The sequence below is a fragment of the Petaurus breviceps genome, unplaced genomic scaffold (assembly GCF_028583685.1).
Source record: "Petaurus breviceps papuanus isolate PSGF00001 unplaced genomic scaffold, PetGlider_PUasm1.0 90895, whole genome shotgun sequence".
In the NCBI taxonomy this organism is placed as follows: Eukaryota; Metazoa; Chordata; class Mammalia; order Diprotodontia; family Petauridae; genus Petaurus; species Petaurus breviceps.
The window spans coordinates 1,216,252-1,235,279 of NW_027187372.1; the positions used below are offsets into that span (position 1 = coordinate 1,216,252).

A 19,028-nucleotide genomic window follows, 5' to 3' on the forward strand; every position below is an offset into this window, starting at 1 on the left:
TGGAGTTCTGGAGCTGGAATCAGAAAGACCTGGGTTTGAAACTTACCTCAAATACTTACTATGTGACTATGGGCAATTCATTTAATTCCTCTGAGTCTCAGTTTCTTCATAGGTAAAATGGGGATAATAATAATACCTACCGGGGGTTATTGTAAAGATTAACTGAGTTAATAGATGTAAAATTCTTAACTTACTGTGAAGTGTTTATTAGACTGGTGAAATGCTTTTGTTTGATGGTATAATTGGTGTACTTGGAGCAGAGATGAAGTTCATACTCCAATGTAAGGATGAAACCTTTGCTCTCAGTACCATGATGCCCAACTAACTAAGCTTCTAGAAGAGTTAGCATTGAGATATTAGCAAGAGATAGCATTGCCTTGAACAGTGCTTTCCTTCAGCACCAAGGGAAAATGGAATCTTGAGGCATAGCTTCAAAACAAGGGTGTGCAATGGAAAGAACATTGATCTCAGAGTCAAGAGATTTGGATTCTTCTGCTGCTTAATGGTTGTGTGATTTTAGGGTTGTCACTAAACTTTATGGAGCTCTGCTCTGGAGAACTGAGCAAATGAATAATATTAGAATTCTCACTATCAAACATATTTTAAAAATAGCAAGCTCTGTGGAAGCCCTGATAAAGGTTGAGGCAGGGTTATTTGACAGGATGGCAAGAGGGTATGTTATCCCATTCTGTAGGCAACTGACTTGATACAGATTAAGCCAAAGGTTATGGGATAAGAACCAAGATTATAGGTGATAGTTACATAGGGGTCCTATAAGAGATTCCCATTCTTTTCTTCCTACAACTCTCAGGGTTTCTTTGCTTTGCTTTCTCTCCAACTTTCTTTTCTACCCTTTGTTTTTTGCTTTAATAATCTTATTTCTTGCCCCCCCCATTTTTCCTTTCCTTCTTCATTCTCCCTATCTTTTCTTGTCTCTCCCTCTTTCTCTTCTTGTCTCTCTCTTCTCTTTCTCTTCATGCTCTTTCTCTCCCTCTCCCTTTTCCTCTCTCTTTGCTTGTCACTCTATTCTCTCTCTCCTTCACTACTCCTTTTCTCTTTTTTCTTCTTTCTCCTCCTTTTCCTATCTCCCATCTCTCATTCCTTTCTTCAATTTTCTTCTTTATTTCTAGTTTTCTCTACTCCTTTTCTTTTTTGTAACTCTCCCTCCAGCTCCCACCTTTTGAAATCTACCTTGTTAAATACAGAGAGGGGAAGGACATTTTCATTTACAGCAGCCCATTTCCTCCCTTATGATGTGCAGTAGTGTCTCCTGTCTGTGTATCCTAGGAAACAGAACTCTGGCTTCTTAAGGGGGCAGATGTACACCTACTGTACATGTAGGGGCAAGGGAATGAGAGAGAAAATAAGTGTTTCTTAATTGCACAGCATAAGAGAGACAGAGCAGAGTGCACTCTCTGGCCTGTAACTCTGCAATTAGGTGAATTAGTGGAACAATGACCCAATTTTCCTTGGTTTCTGGATTACTCCACCTATCCCTGAGGTCTCTCTGTATTTTCTCTTCCCCCACCCTTTCTCTTTTCCTACTTCAATTTCATTTCTCACCCTGTGTTCCATGGATAACTTTAGTACCTTTGTCTTTTTCCCTTGTCCATCTCCACCCCCATTCATACAAAAATTAACTTTGTTCCCTTCTTCCTATCTTCCTGACCTAAAACTATGATCCTATTATTCTCTCTGTCTTTGGAAAGTACCATCTATTTAATACCTGGAATCATAGAATCACCACCACCATCACTTACATTTCTTTATAATTTTCAAATTTACAAAAAGTGTTTTCCTTATAGCACCCGAATGAGGTAGGTAGCACAAATACCATCCCCATTTTACAAGATGAGGAAACGGAACCTCAGAGAAGTCATGTTTTGCCCAAGGTTCTGAAGTAGTGTTGGAGAACTTGGCATGATACTCCTTTCAGATAAATATGGGACAACTAGAGAAGGAGCAACTGAGACTTCCCTGACACATTCTGTATGGTAGAAGGATTTTCCCCCTTGGCTTTGTTTTCACCAATTAAATTCAAGGAACATTTACTTATTTAGTATCTATTCTGTGCAAGCTCCTAGAATTAAAACAATTCTAACCCACAATGAGCTTATCTTCTTCTGGGGCAGAGATTCTTAACTTTAATACCTCTGGGTTCACTAGGTGACCAAAGGGGTCCATGACCCAAAAGAGATTGTGATCCTATATCCAAGAATCAGTCAGGGATGAGGGATATAAACTAATTCCTTAACCTTACATTTAAGAAGTCTCACTCACCTTAGCTCCAACTTAACCTCTTTACTTTAACCTTATTTCACATTTCTTCCATTTATTCATTCCATCTTCCAACCAAACTGGGTTAGTTGCTGTTCCTTAATGTTTCCTCTAGCCTCTGCACATTTGTACTGGCCCATGCCCCATGCCTTCCTTACATTAGCCATTTGAAGGTCTCTTCCTTCAAAGCCCCCTTTAGGTGCCAGCTTGTCCATTTCCTTATGATACTATGATTTCCCCAGTTGAAAATGAACTTTCTCACCTCAAATTTCCCTGAAACACTTTTCTTGAATCTCTTCTTTGCTCTTATCATAATCTACCTTTTATCACCCTTGTGTACATATTGTTTTCCCACTAGCAGACTGTAAACTCCCTGAGGACATACATGTATACATGAGATGCTCAATTGTTGAATATTGAATGGTGATATAACTAGCACTAAGTGGGAAAATGATGTTTGCCATGCAGAATGCCATCATTAGCTGATCAGTTCAGGTAGTTAGCGAACAGTATTAATGAAGCCAAGGTCATAGATTCAATCCCCTTGTCGGCTAATTAACTTTGCTCCATTCTGTGGTCATGGACTGAATTTCTAACCTTAGTCAGCCATCTTGCTGACATTGATTAGTGTTCATATGGGGTACTAGTGGAGACCATCTGTTTGGTTCAGACATCATGTAGTGAAATGATGCTAGTCTGAGGATTAGGAAACCTGGGTTTTGGTTCTAGCTCTTTGGATTACATAGTGTGATTTGCTCCAGATGCTCCCTCTCCAACACCACTCAGCCTCTATGGCTCCAAAATGATCTGCCTCTAATCAAAGTGAGAGAAGTAATTCTAAGTCTTAGAGAGACTGGAACTGAACTGATATATTCAGGACTGACCTAAAACAAAATTGTGGATTAGGTTATGTTTACCTCTGGTGGTCACTCCCCTCCAATCTCCAATCTTCAAGTCCTTTCAGTTTTATTCATTCACTCAACATTTGTGATGTACTTTATCTAGGAAAAGAATTCTCTTAGGGGCTGGGGATGCAAAGAAGAAGACCCAGCATCTGCCCTTATGCAAGTCACTGTCTTATGGGGGAGCTAGGATGTTCAATCAAATCACTCTGGTCAAAGATGGGGTATCAGGAGAAGTTCAAAAGGTTACAACAAAAGAAGAACTATAAAATAAAAGAAAATCTTCTGATGTGGGGGTGAAGGGGAATCTGAAAAACCTTCGTGAGTGTCATATCCTCTGAGCTGATCAGGGGTGGGTAAGATTAGAGGAGTAAAGGCAAGGCAATGAGAATCCCACGGAGAGGGAATAAATAGCATACTCAAAGTCTTAAAGGCAGGAAAGATGAAACTGTGTTTGTAGGATAGAGGGTAGTGTGCTTTGGCTGGAATCTTTCCTCTTTCAGTGTGTTCCACTGAACTCCATATTTTTTAAGGTTTCCTTTTCCCTCATCCCACATGTAACACCACTGAAGCTGGGGTATACCCTATAATTGGACATTTTCATCCCTTCTTTTTAAACTAAAATTATTTTTCTCTCATGTGTGTATGTGGTTTCACTATTCAGCTAATAGCTAGGCTCTTAATGGATGATAATAGGTTTATGTACTATATTTCCTAGATAACACACTTTAACATGGACCTTCAATATCTTAAAGGAGTAAATTACGTGTGGCTTTCCAATAAGAGATGGAGGAAGAAACCTTTCTTGGCATCTCCTAAGTCAAATTACCTACTGCATCTGCTAACATATAAAGTCAACCCTAAATTGAATTCAATGATTGGGTAGGCCCAGAATGCAGTGGAAGAAACATGATTCAGTTATTGGCTCAATTAGCCCCTTGGGAATCAAACCTTGTGGACTAGATCTAGGAAAGTGAAGGAGTGAGTAAGAAGATAAAAAGTAGAAAATTAGTATAAAAGAAGAAGGGATAGTTTTCATGGAGAGCAATATGGAAGAGAAGAAACATTTTTTTTAAATCTAAATCCTGAAATGAGGATTTAGGCTAAAGAGAAATAAAAATGGATAATATTGGGCCACATAGCAATAAAGCCATATGCGAAAACACCTTACTAGTTCAAAAATCAGTTATTAAGCAAGCTCAGCTTTTTAGAAAAGTTTAAAACAGCAAGAAAGTCCTCTGAGTGATCAAAATCACAGTTATATAGTTCATGGCTAAAACCTACCAACTCTGAAGTGAACCCAGCAGATCTTTTTTTTTCAGAATCTATTGCCTTTTGCTTTACATATAGTTCTAACAAGAATTGCTATTTCATGTCCAAGACCAAAGAAAATTACAAGAGTAAAAGTTAAGAGAGAGAAGAGGTATTATTCAAGAAGGCACATATTTCATCCTAAAGCAGTTGGAAATGACACCTGACCATCTGCAATCAATGAAGAGACAGAAAAAAAAACTATAAAGGACATCAGAACACAAAAGTCATAGGAGTTTGAGGGTATTCAGTGTTGAGTCACCTACCCCTATGTATTTAACTATTCCCTGAGGACTTCACTAAAATATAGTATAATAATGCGTGCTGATAAGCATGACTTTAGGTTATCAGGAAAATAAATCATATTGACCTTATGCTATTTAAGAAGGCACAGAAGTATGTAATATCCATGCAAGAGTTTCATAAAAATGATTAAATTTTAAAAATTACAGTGATTGAAGAGGAAAACCCTCAATCTATCCAGGAGACTCACAAAAGTTCTGGATACTTGAAGTTTTACTGTATGTCAGAGAATAAGATGAAATGGAGAAGGAAAAAAAGAACAAAAATAAGTGGATTTAAAACATTTGACTGAAAGTAATAACATTTACATATTTGACGACATATAATAATAATATCTTGCATTTGCAGAGCATTTCATAGTTTATACATTTTTTCACATTCATTACTCTGTGTGGTTTCGTAGAGCAAAAGTATGAAATGGTGATAAGAGCCTTGAGCTGTACAGGAGTCAGGAAACTTGGGTACTAGGCTTCTCTTGGTCATTCATCACCTGTTAAACCTTAACCATGTTACTTGTCTTTTCTGAAATACAACTACAAAAAAAGGGGTGGAAGAAGATGATGTTTGAGGTTCTTCTAAGCTCTCCCAGCCTGATTCTCTGATATTTACGGAAGCTCTGTGAGCTACCCAAGGCAATTATCTCCATTCCAGGCTAAAAGTAGTTAAATAATTTGCTCTAAGTCACAGCTAATAGGTATGCAAGCTAAGATTGACTCCTAGACTAATGTTACAGATATCATAAATACATACATCACTTTGCTTCTCCAAAGGTCTTACATACTAATGTGATTCTGGAAAATAAAGGGTGATTTTGGTAATCTTTTCAATAAAAGTAACTATAATATTTGGAGCATTCAATCTAATGAGATTATTAATGGTTTGTGTGTTGCTGGGCAGAGATATCATTGCAAAGGGTGGGTGGGAAGGGATGTTGTTAAAGATGAAAAAATGGAAACATAAACAGTGTGATATCCTCAAATTTGCACATCACATTTATGAAAATATTAAAAAACCAGACATACAAGCAGAAGGTCTTTAACAAACAATGTAAACATAAGTGCAAGGATTTCGTGTGATGGAAATTTTAAGTCTAAAGGCATCGTATCACTCTTGTGGTAGCTCAGAAAGGCTTCCTGAAGGAGACAGGAGCCTGGGAATACTTTGAATGATAGATGTGGGGATCTTTGGATCTCAGGCAATGAGGATTATTCCATGCAAAAAATAAAAAAAAAACCTAAGTCTGAGGGAAAGGGATGGAGGCTGGAATGGGTAGAATGATGGAGTGGGAAGTCTGATGAAGTATCCCAGATGGCCACTCTGCTCATGTTTGGGAATTATAATCCCCCAGCTTCAATGTAATCCCAATAACCTTGATTTTTCCCCCTTTCTCTGCAAGGTGAAACACAGGTGGCTAATTTTAGATCCACAGAGAATTGTTGGTGATTCACTAAGCTTAGGTGCAGCCACTTACAGCTGGTATGAGGGTGGAGTGCTTTTAGACTGGTCTAACCTCAGGCTGGCTTCCCCCATTCATAATACAGAGGGATAATGACTTGACTCCTATGATGTCTGTTTTTTTTTTTCTCCGATCTGCAGCATCCTGGCCACAGCTGGGACCCACTTCAATACCCATGTGGACCTGAGGACCCTCCGGGCTGTGCGAGTACTGAGACCACTGAAACTTGTGTCAGGCATTCCCAGTGAGTGCTTGGATTTTTTTTTTTATGACATGTTGTGTGAAGTGAGTTAATGACTGTGTGTCACCCTAGGCATCCATTTAGTAGAAGGTATAGGTTTGAAGGAAATCAGGTGGTGGTCTTGAATGAAATCAGGCTGTAAGCAAGAATAATTGTTAATATAGATAGAAGGTAGGTCTTCAAAGTGCTATTAAATTTTTTCAGGCTACAGATACTTACATCCCCTCTTCCCCAAATCACATCTAAAAAGTTAGATTAAACCTAGATTGTTATATGGTACGAGAAGGCATATGAAAGCATCATAATGATTTTTGTTATGATTATAACAATGGTTTTTTGAAAAAAAAATTTCTTTTTAAAATGTTTTCCTAAAGGACCTATGTAGGGGGTTTTCCCTTTAAAATACCAATATACACATTAGCGTATCCTTCCAGGAGAGGGAAGACCACAATTTCTAGTGTCTGACAAACATTAAAAAAATTAATTGATATTTTCAATCATATCACCTATATTTCCCCTTGTGCTTCTCTCCCTGCTTTCTCCAAGAGAGTCACCCCTTTTAACAAAAGTTGGTTGGATTATTTTTCAAGATGAAGAGTAGCAAACCAACCAATTCATAAAAAAATCTGCTTTTATATACAAAGTTCCATACTTGTGGAAGCTAATTTGTGCAAAGTAACAGTAGGGAGTGATATCTCATGACTCTTTTGGGGGATCAACTTTGTTCTCTATAGTTTTGCAAATTCAGTATTGATGTTTCCAGTTGTTTTGCTTTTTGTTAATACTACTTTGGTCACAATGAATATTATTTTCTTGGCTCTGCTTATATCCCTTAGAAATCGATTCATGTTAAGTTTTTCCATTCTTCTCTATATTTAGGATGCTTGTTATTGTCTTTAGCACAATGATATTCCTTTATATTTATGTCACACTCTTTGTTTAGTCATTTCCCCAACTGATGGGTTCCTACTTTGTTTCCAACTCTCTGGTACCATAAAAAATGCTATCATGAATGCTTTGGTGTATGTGGAGCTTTAACTTTTTTTATTGACCTCCTTGGGGTATATACCTAAGAGTGGAATCTCTGGGTCAAAGGGTATAAACATTTTAGCCACTGTTTGCTAATTGTCTGGCAAATACTTTCATCTCTCTTCAAAATCATCTGTGTTCCACTCAACACTGACCAGTACCGCCTACGCTCCTCCTTAGCCACTTTTACAGTTATCCACCAGTTTTCTTAGGCAAAGTCTCCACAGAATAAACTTATCTAGAGTTTCTGCAAACCAAACTTTAAAAGAAGCAAAATTTATTCACTTTGCCGTTAAGGCTCAATGCTCTATTTTTTTGTATTGTGAGTATATTCTAGTGCTTTATTTTTAACAGTAGAAACTCAGAGGCTGGATTGGAAGGATACAGGTGTTTAATAATACTTGTTGAATTCAATTTAATTGTATCATGTTTATGTCATCAGGGAATGGTAGATAAAGGGAATAGATTCAGCTTTGAGGGGTGGTGTGGGGGTGGAATCCCTTTACTTGGCCTATCTGCTGTAGGATACAATCTAATAAATTCAAGCATTCCTTCCTCTGCTTCCTTCCAGGCTTGCAAATAGTGCTGAAGTCCATCATGAAGGCAATGGTGCCTCTCCTACAGATCGGCCTTCTTCTGTTCTTTGCCATCCTGATGTTCGCCATCATTGGCCTGGAGTTTTATAGTGGGAAACTACACAGGGCCTGCTTTATGAACAATTCAGGTAGGGTTACCAGCTGGTGCTTAAGGTCTTAGTCCCAGATACCTGTGGTCTATGAATGTTCCCCTCCATTCCGTTCATTCAAACATGGACAACAACTAATCAAAGAAAAATACTATTTGTAAGTAAGTAACTAACTATGTTACCTTTGCCTGGGCTTGAGTTACTTCATCTGTCATAGGAAGGTGTCGGACTCACTAGAGGATTTCAAAATCTCCTCCAGCTCTAACAAATATGATTCATTCAGTATCATGGTACCTTGACCTTTCACAAGGACAAGTTTGAGAGTAGCTCCCATTTCTCTTGTCCTTTAAGGTTTATAGAGTGCTTCCTCAAAACAACCCTGTGAAGCAAGCCTTTCAAGAAGTAATATCCATAGCTGACAAATGATGAACCACAGTACAACGTGGTCAAGGGGTCTTCTTGAAATCACATGACAATGGATGATGACTACTACTACTACTAATGGTAGCTAGCATTGATACATCTTATCTGATCCTCACACAAATGCTGAGAAGGAAGTGCTATTATTATACCTATTACACATGAAGAAACTGAGGCAGGAAGGGGTTAATCAGGATTTGAACTCGGGTCTTCCTGCTTCCAATCCCAGCACTCTATCCACTGCATTACCTAGCTGTCTTGAGAATAAATCTCAGAGCATGGATGTAAACACAAGTCTTCTGATTCCAAGACTGGTCCTTTCTTTTCCCACTATATCACACTGCATACAAAGTGTACCTAGAAGTCACAAGAAAGATAACCCATAATGCTAAAGTAGTCTTCTTCTTCGTCTTGCCCATCTTTACTCTTGTTATTCATTTCTGAGGATGTAATTTCCCAGAAAGCTTTGGAGCCAGTCATAGAAAAAGCAATTTGCAGACAATTAAAGGGGATTGTGAGGGCAGGCTCTCCAGAAAGGTCACTTCCAGAAGAGGATGTGAAATAAGAAGACATGATCACATGGCCAGGGATACAGGTGAGGTAGAGAGGCAAGAAAGAAGGAGGGGCTTGCAGTGGTTTGGGGAGGAGAAAACAAAGACTCTTTTCTTTTTTCGCCAGAGAACTTATTTTCCCAGCCCGTCCCTTACTGTTTTCTGGGATCACTTTTCAGCTTGTGCTTACTTGCCCATGGTTTCTTCTTTTCCTGTTTCTGCAGGTGTTCTGGAAGGGTTTGACCCTCCCCACCCATGTGGGGTGCAGGGCTGCCCAGAGGGTTATGAGTGCAAAGACTGGATTGGCCCCAATGATGGGATCACTCAGTTTGACAACATTCTCTTTGCTGTGCTGACCGTCTTCCAGTGTATAACCATGGAAGGATGGACCACCGTGCTGTACAATGTGAGTGAATAGCTTTAAGTCTGAAGAGGAGGGGATAGAGTTGGGTATGAGGCTACTTTGGACCAAGAGATCTGGGGAGGTACAAGTCGGTAAAAGACTCCACCTCTGATCTGAGCACACTTTTCATTAGATAGGAGATCTTCTATTGGGGAATAGAATGGAAAAATATTCATTAAATCCTTAGAATGTACCAAGCATTGCATTGAATCCTGAGAATACAAATACAAAATGCAGGCAGTCCCTTCTCTGAAAGAGCTTGTTATTTCACTTGGGGGAGACAATGCATAGAACAAGTCAGCTGCTGCAGACGTGATAAGCCCAAATGATCCTTGGGGTGTGGCTGTGGCACAGATGACAGGGCTTGGCGATCCTCAGTTTTACTGGAATGATTGTACTTGGTGACTCCCTGTTCACTGAGACAATGAGATTGGCCCCATGTGCCCTGCAGTCAGGGGTCTGAAGGGATCCAGGCCCACAACTGTGGAGATCTTGGTGTTACCTGAGTAGAAAGTGGGCTTTGGGATCTGAGCACTGGGGAAGGGTGCCCTACCTGGAAACCAGGCATCAAAGACTAGTTTAGTGAAACCAACCCAGCAAAAATTTATCGAACTATTTTACATGTAATTGGGAAATAAGATATACAGGCACTGGGGCATAGAGATCCACTGGAAAAGTCGAAAGGGGTATGGGAGAGAGCAGATTGGAGGAGGGGATATCCTGTGGGACTGATATTTTGGGGGGGGTGGGTAGGGGAAAAACAGGGAGAAAATTTGTAACTCAAAATCTGGCGGAAATGAATGCTGTAAATCAGAAGTTAATAAAGCATTTGGAAAATGGAAAAAAAAAAAGACTTTATCGAGCCCTATTATGCACTTGGCATAAAAGCATAAAGCGACAGCATGACATGGTTAAGAGTCCTGGGCTTGGAATCAGGAGGACTGTGGACAAATCACATCTTTGACACTTACCAGATGAGGGACCCAGGGCTATTAAACTCCCGTGTGTCTCAGGGAGTATAATACAGGAAAACACTCCTCACTGGATTTGGAATATAAGGACTAGATTTTAAATCCTACCTTTGTCATTAGTTTCCTGTGTACACTATTATTGTCATAATAATAGTAATACTAATAACAATAATTAGCATTTATTAGGACTTTATGATTTACACATTATTTAACTCTTTGCTGTTGTTGTTATTGTTGGCTTGTTTCAGTCATATCCAACTCTCCGTAACCCCATTGGGGGTTTTCTTGGCAAAGATACTGGAGTGGTTTGCCATTTCTTCTCTAGCTCATTTTTCAGATGAGGAAATTGAGGCAAATGGGGTTAAGTGACTTATCCAGGGTCATATAGCTAGTAAATGTCTGAGGTCGGATTTGAACTCAGTTCCTCCTGACTCCAGGGCTAGCATTCTGTTTACTAAATTTAACTCCTTTATGTCTCTGTTTCCTCAACTATAAAATGAAGAGGTTCGATTAGATGATCTCTAAGGCCCCTTTCACTTCTAAATCTACCATTCTATGACTTCTGTTCCAAGCCTTAGGTTGTAATTTTCTTTTGTGGAAGGGATTCTTGCATCTGGGAGTTCAGTAATCAGATCACAGGCCCTTTGCATATGTGATCAGCACTATATTTAGGTTCTGTAAGTGTTAGAAAATAAACACGAAAGTGTCTTCTTGTATGTAATTTCCTGTGTAGTTGGGGAGATAGGATACGTAGATAAATGAAGCTTTAGAGAGGAGGCCACAAACCAAGAAGATCACTAGAGGTGGAAGTTGTAAAGAAGCATCTTCAGGAGATGAGTTTGTACTCGTTGACCTTTAAAGGTCCCTTTGAATTCAGAGATTCTATGATTTTTAATTACAGGTATGTACTTGAATAGGCTAAAATGAATGGAGCCTGGTCTGATCCACGCAGGGCTGGCCCTGGAGATGGGATGAATTGGCCAGGCCCACACTCTGGGGCAGGGCTGCTTGGGGATTGCTCTCTATCAGGGAGGCAGCCCTGGGAGAAAGCTCTGGCCTGTTGTAGCTAAAAATGACCATAACCCAATATGCTGGGTAAGGCAAGTGCCCGTTTGCATTTATTACAGACCTCATTTACACACATGCCTTCAGGCTGCTTGTTGCCTCTTTGGGATTTCAATTTACCTTTATATAAAATTATAAGAAGGCAAAGCATGGCAGTGTCCTGGATACATTCTGCGGCTGGGGTCAAAGTGATGACTTGGGCATGCTTATTTATCAGATGAGGGTGGGGGTGTACTGGAACCAGCGCCACCTGTCTTGCAAGAGCTGATTGTTAAATTTTCAGTGCAAGGATTTAGAGGTTGGACATAAGCCAACACTATAAATCAGAGCCTGTTCTTTGTTTTGTTTTGTTTTATTGATTGTTGAGATTTAATAAAGTAATGGAGAAAATGTTCATAATGTAAATTAACCTGGAAGTGTGTCTTGGAGCATTTTTTTTGAAAGTCAGTTGTTAAACTTTTTTTTTTTAAAGCAATCGGGGTTAAGTAACTTGCTCAAGGTTACACGGCCAGTTATTTCTGGGTGTGGTGCTGAGTATCTGAGCCCGGATTTGATCCAGGTCATCCCGACACTGGAGCCGGTGCTCTTACTCGCTGAGCCACCTGGCCGCCCCTAATATTTTATCCACTACTTTTTTTTTTAAGCAATTGGGGTTAAGTAACTTGCTCAAGGTTACATGGCCAGGTGTTTCTGGGTGGGTGCTAAGTGTCTGAGCCCGGGATTCGATCTCCAGGTCTTCTCAACACTGGAGCCGGTGTTCTTACTCGCTGTGCTACCTGGCCACCCCGAGTTGTTAAACTTTTATCAGTAAAACACTAGGTCTACAAAAATGTTTGAATCAGACCTTTGATTTTAATGGGAATTCATGGTGAGGAAAACTACACTCTATCATTTTAGAGAATTATCTACTCTGCAACTTATGGTCATGAGCAGTCATTGGGGATTTAGAGGTTAATTGATTTATTCAGGGTCATACAGCAAATGTGTGCCAGAGGTGGGACTCTAGCCCTATTCTTCCTGTCTCCAAGATTGTCTCTCTCTCTACTTTGTCACTAACACTCATTAAAATAATTGGATCATAGATTAAGAGCTGAAAGGGCCTGTAACAATCATTTTAATCCAGCTTCCTCATTAATACATAAGGAAAGTCAAATCCAAAGATGATAAACCTAAGGGCACTATGCTGGAAACCACCTGATGTAAAGAATTATGTTTTATGAGACTGTGCGTTCTGATCATGAATAAATGCTGTAGGTGATAAATACATTCTTGGTCCTAGTTCCTAAGCCTGAATATGTTTACCCATCTACCCTCCATGCATCCCCATGAAGGTACACACCTTGGAAAGGTGGATGAGGGAAGACCAAGGAAGTGTCTTGACCAGTGCATGCAGGAAAACCATGCAGACGCATGAGGAGGCTTTGTGAGGAGGGAGGAGAGGAAGGCAAGGGTGAAGATTCACATTGTCACAGTTTTTTTGACACGTGAAGAATGTTTCAAGCAGGTCCTATTGCCCACAGATTTTTAGAAATTAGAGTACAAGACCCTTGGTGGTTGGTGCTGTTTATTGTGATCTGTGAGTGATATGTTTCAATTACACATTGAGGCTGATCCAAATGTGATAAATGTGTTAGGCAGTCAGCTTGACAGAGAGGAAGTATTGCATTTGGGAATATCGGTATGAGCCTGTATAGCTATTATCCCAGGTGGTTCTGGGGAAGCAGGGATGCTTCTGATGCATTCCTTTCCTTTCCCATATCCTTATGCTCCATTCTTCCTGACTTATCTCTACCCTTATCTGTCTACTGCCTCCATGCTTCTCTTCAGTAGCAGTGATCGATTGGACTGATATAGAGACAAGAATCTCTGTCCCCTTTCACATTCCTGCCACATCATGGTTGGTATCTGGGCTAATGTGAACTTGGCCTGTGTCAAGGGAGGTGTAGCTTCCAGGAATGAGAAGGTGGCCGGTCTGTACTCTACTTTGATCAGACTGACCCTTAAATACTGTATTCAGTTGTAGGTGATATGATTTAGGGCATCAATAAGCTGGAGATTTCAGAGGAAGGGAACCAGGGTGATGTCTGTGAGGATCTTGAGTCTATGACATATGAGGATTGGTTGAAGGCACTTGGAATATTTATCTTGGAGAAGAGAAGACTCAGGGGGCACATGTTAACTCTGTTCAGGTCTTTGAAAGATTTTATGCATATGTCTATATCTACATATGCAAATATATATGTGTACATATACACATATATACACACACAAATACATATAAACTATTTTGTGGAAGAGGGATAACACTTGCTCTGTTTGGCCCCAGGGGATACACCCAGAAGGGTGGATGGAAGTTCCAAAGAGGCACACTTAAGCTTGCTATAAGGAAATGCTTCCTAGCAATTAGACCTGTCCAAAAGTGGAATGGGAAATAGTGAATCTTCCACTCATGGGGTTCTTAAAATAACAATAACAAAAATAATAATAGTAATCACTTATATAGCACCTACCATAGTAGGTACTCTAGTACTATGTACTCGACACTGCTAAGTGATTTATGAATGTCTCTTGTGATTTTCAAGCAGACCTAGATAAACAGTGGTAGGGTGATGATTCTTTTTTTTTCCTTTTTTTAAAATGCTTTATTAACTTCTGATTTACATCATTCATTTCCGCCAGATTTTGAGTTACAAATTTTCTCCCTGTTTTCCCCCACCCATCCCCCCAAAACAGCAGTCCCACAGGATATCCCCACCTCCAATCTGCTCTCTCCCATATTTTCTCCCATATCCATTTCGACTTTTCCAGTGGATCTCTATGCCTCAGTGCCTGTAAATCTTATTTCTTAATTACAAGTAAGATAGTATTAATAATAGTATATATATATATACATATACACACACATATACATATATATTTGAATATTTGATTTTAAAACTTTCAATTCCAGATTCATTCCCTTCCCCCGCTGCCACCCACCCCCACTGGGAAGACAAGCAGTTCAGTATAGGTTGTACATGTGCGGCTAATGCAAAACAATAACGTAGTAGATATATTGTAAAAGACTGACTATATTTCCCTCCCTCCTATCCCACCTCCCACTTGTTCTATTCTCTACTTTGATCCTGCCCCTTTTCAAAAGTGGGTGCTTCCAACTTCCCTCCCCCACAGCCTGCCCTCCCTTCCATCATCCCCCCTCTCATCCCCTTCCCCCACTATTCTCCTGGAGGGTGAGATCCCCTATTTAGTGTGTATTTCACTCCCTCCTCAAGCCAGATTCAATGGGAATAAGGTTGACCCATTCCCTTTTGCCTTCCTATTCTTCCCCTCCATTGTAACCATTTTCCCTTGCCTCTTCTATATGAGATAGTTTGCCCCAATCTGTCTCTCCCCATCTCCTCTCATTATATTCCTCTCACCTCTTAATTTCACCTTTTAAGTATCATCCCTTACTGTTAAATTGGTCCTGTGCCCTCTATCTATGTATACCTGTAAACATATATATACACATTCACATATGTATTTATATGCCCATATACCCTCATATATAGACATATATATATATATTTCTAATCCCTTCAACTACTGAGAAAAGTTTCATAAATTACAATTATTATTTTTCCATGTAGGAATGTTAATAGTTCAACTTTGATAAGTTCCTTATGATATCTTTTCCCTGTTTACCTTCTCATGCTTCTCTTGCTTCTTGTATCTGAATGTCAAATTTTCTACTCAACTCTGGTTTTTTCAGCAAGAATGCTTGAAAGTCCTCTGTTCCACTGAATGACCATATTTTCCCCTGAAACATAATACTCAGTTTTGCTGGGTAGGTGGCTCTTGGTATTAGTCCCAGCTCCCTTCACCTCTGGAATATCACATTCCAAGCCCTTCGATCCCTCAGTGTAGAAGCTGCCAGATCCTGGGTTATTCTGATTGTGTTTCCACAATATTCAAATTGTTTCTTCCTGGCTGCTTGTAATATTCTCTCCTTAATCTGGGAATTCTGGAATCTGGCTATAATATTCCTAGGAGTTTTCTTTTTGGGATCTTTTTCAGGAGGTGATCGGTGGATTCTTTCAACCTCTATTTTGCCCTCTGGTACTAAAACATCAGGGCAGTTTTCTCTGAGAACTTCCTGGAGGATGCTTTCTAGGTTCTTACTTTGGTCATGGCTTTCAGGTAGTCCAATAATTTTTAAGTTATCTCTCCTGGATCTATTTTCCAGGTCAGTGGTTTTTCCCATGAGATATTTCACATTGCCTTCTATTCTTTCATTTGTTTGGATCTGTTTAACAACATCTTGATTTCTCATAAAGTCATTAGCTTCCATTTGCTCCAATCTAATTCTGAAGCAATGATTCTCCTCATTGAGCTTTTGAGATTCTTTTTCCATCTGGCAAATTTGACTTTTTAAGGCATTCTTCTCCTCATTGCCTTTTTGAGCCTCCTTTGCCAGTCTGTTTTTTAAGGTATTATTTTCTTCAGTCAGGCTGTTGACTCTCATTTCATAATTTTCTTGCATTGTTCTCATTTCTCTTCCCAATTTTTTCCTCCACTTCTCTTATCTGCTTCTTAAGGTCCTCTATGGCCTGTAACCAGCTTGTATTTTCCTTTGAAGCTTTTGGTTCAGGAGTTCTGACTTCACTGATTTCCTCCTGTTCCATGCCTTGCTCCTTCTTGTCCACAAAATAGGAGTGTAATGTTGGAATCTTCTGTCTGCTTTGTTTCCTTTGCCTGCTCATTTTGCCACTCAATTCCTTGATTTATGGGCTTTTTGCCACAGTAGGACTCTGCCACCAGACAGGGGAGTTTTCGTCCCAGACGCTGGGGTTTTCTCAGCTGCTGGAGGTATTAGATGGTTGCCTTCTCTGAGGTCTCCACACGCTCTGGCAAGCTGGACACATACCCCAGGACCTCCATCCTAAACTGCAATACAGATCCAAGCAGATTAAAGCAAAAGCGATTACCCCTCAGACTGGTGCTTGGTCCCCCTACACTCTGCAGGCCAAGAGCTGAAGCAGCCACTTGGCGCTGGCTAGCTGTGCCGGAGTCTTAGCATTTTCTCGCCCCGGGGGTAAAAGCCAGGCACTCCCACTTACTGGGTCCCAAAGTTCAGACTGCACTGGCCTCTCACCTTGTCCTTTGCATCTATGTATTGATAAATCTGGAAACGGCCACAGCTGCTGCTGATCTGGAGTCCTTCTGGCAGGCGGCTGGTCAGGCCCACCCTGGGGCTAAAGCCTCAGTGTGGGACTGGGCTTGGCTCCCAGAGCTCTGCTCTGGCCGATTCCTGCCAGCCTGCCGGGCTGTCTTCAGTGGGAGGTTAGCTTCTTTGTGTCATTTTGTGGGTTCTGCAGCTCCAAAGTTTGTTTAGAGTTCTTTTTTTACCGGGTTTGGGGAAGGTGGAAGCCGGAGCCGCGGGAAGGTCCTGCTTTTACTCCGACATCTTGGCTCCGCCCCACAGGGTGATGATTCTTTTATAGGGATTCTTTTCTTTTCTTTCTTCTTCTTTTTTTTTAAAAGCAATTGGGATTAAGTAACTTGCTCAAGGTTACACGGCCAGTTATTTCTGGGTGTGGGGCTAAGTATCTGAGCCTCAGATTCGATGCCAGGTCATCCCGACTCTGGGGCCGGTGGTCTTACTCACTGTGCCACCTGGCTGCCCCGATTATTTTCACTAGATGGCTGCTGAAGTAGCTCCCAATGTTAGGATTCTGAGATTCTACAATTTGGGACTAGGGAAGAAAGCAGAGCAAATAAGTGAGCCTTTTTATATTGCCCCCTGTCCAGTGGAGTTTTGATGGGAGCATGTTGGCCTCCACCTTGACTGGAGGCATTGTTCAAACCTTTTGACCACCCCATGCTCTTCCTCTCTCCCTCCTTTTCTTTTTGGGTACATGGGGAAGGAGTTTTGGAGTCTCTAGAGGAGGGGAGCAGAGCTATTCTTCCTAGATTTTTGTGCCTCTCTTGAAGCTGTCCATCTCTTCTGGGACCCTTCTCAACTATCTCTCTAGGCTATTTATGGACAGAGTTAATTCATCCTTGAGGCTTGAATGTTAGAAGAGTTGAGGTTTTTTTTCTTGGAGATGTATGTAAGATAGATGCCAGAGAAGACCACTGACCCTTCAGAGTCTCAGAGGATTATTCTCCTTAGCTCTGTCATTGGCATGCCTTTTCCCCAATGAGAAGAGATGAAGAGATAGATATAAAAATTAAAAGGACAGTGGAATCATGATGACAGAGCAGGATGATCAAGCATGAGGGCACCAACTGCCGATCGAATCAAACCAAATTGAGGTCTTTGGTATAGAAACTTCTATGATGTTAATGACAGTATGATGTAGAGGGAAGGGAAGTAGATTTGGAGTGAGGAAACCTGAGTTTGAAACTCTCTTCCAACACTTGTTAGGTATGGGAGCATAGGTAAATCACTTAACCTCAATGAACCTTAGCTTCCTCATCACTAAATGGGGGATACTTATACTTGAATTACCTAGTTAACTGGGCTGTTGTAAGGAAAGGATCATCATCCCCTAAAGTACATGATCCCTTCCCTATTCCATATGATAAAATGAGAACTAGAGAGTGTAAGGGACTTAGCCATGGTCTCACGATGACCTGCTATTCTAGCTAGGACAGGACCATGGATCTCTTAATTCCCAGCAAAAGGTGACACTTTGTGAAAATTCTTATTCTAAATCCTTTCCTTTCCCCTTCCCCTTTCCTTTTCCCTTCCCCTTCCCCTTTCCCTTTCCCTTCCCCTTCCCCTTTCCCTTCCCCTTTCCTTTCTCCTTCCCCTTTCCCTTCCCCTTGCCCTTGCCTTTCCCTTTTCTTCCCTCCCCTTCCTCCTTCCCTCCCCTCTTCATTATATTTTAAAAATTGTTAACTTAATCATTAACAACCACAAAATTTTAATATACAAAGAACAAGACAGAGGCTTATTTAAGAAACTGTGAACTTCTGTTATGTACAATTTGTTTTCTAAGGAGCATTTTATGAATATATATACATATATATTTCTTAAAAAAAACTAACTGTTCTTTCTGTCTCCATCCCTTCCATTTCCCCCTCCTTTCTTATTTTCTCCCTTCCTTCCTTTCACCTTGAAAGATTAATCCTAAACTAGAGAGAGGATGATAAAGCAATTCTCCAGGGATTTTTTTGGGGGGTGCTCTCCATATTTGTGATTTCTACATTTGATTTGTATTTAAGATCCTGATATTGCATGGTGGTGACCATGTCAAAACGATCCCAGATGACCTGGTGAAATGAAGGACCATTTGAAAGGCAAAGCTTGGACTATTTTAGAGCCTAGGAAGCATATGTGTCATGTGGTAGGGGAACATATTGACCTAGAGTCAGGAGACAAGGCTTCAAATTCTGACTGACAAATTACTGTGTGCTTATGGATAGA

The 19,028-nt window shown here is 40.4% G+C and overlaps 1 protein-coding gene across 1 annotated transcript in view; it reads left to right on the top strand.

Moving 5' to 3' along the window:
* The window catches only part of CACNA1E (calcium voltage-gated channel subunit alpha1 E), a 413,658-nt gene that overhangs the window by 124,209 nt on the left and 270,421 nt on the right, over positions 1–19,028 (top strand). Inside the window, exons 4-6 of the mRNA XM_069074371.1 lie at positions 6,390–6,493; positions 8,091–8,243; positions 9,400–9,581. Coding sequence (XP_068930472.1) covers positions 6,390–6,493; positions 8,091–8,243; positions 9,400–9,581 — 439 coding nt within the window. The remainder of the gene's footprint in view (positions 1–6,389; positions 6,494–8,090; positions 8,244–9,399; positions 9,582–19,028) is intronic.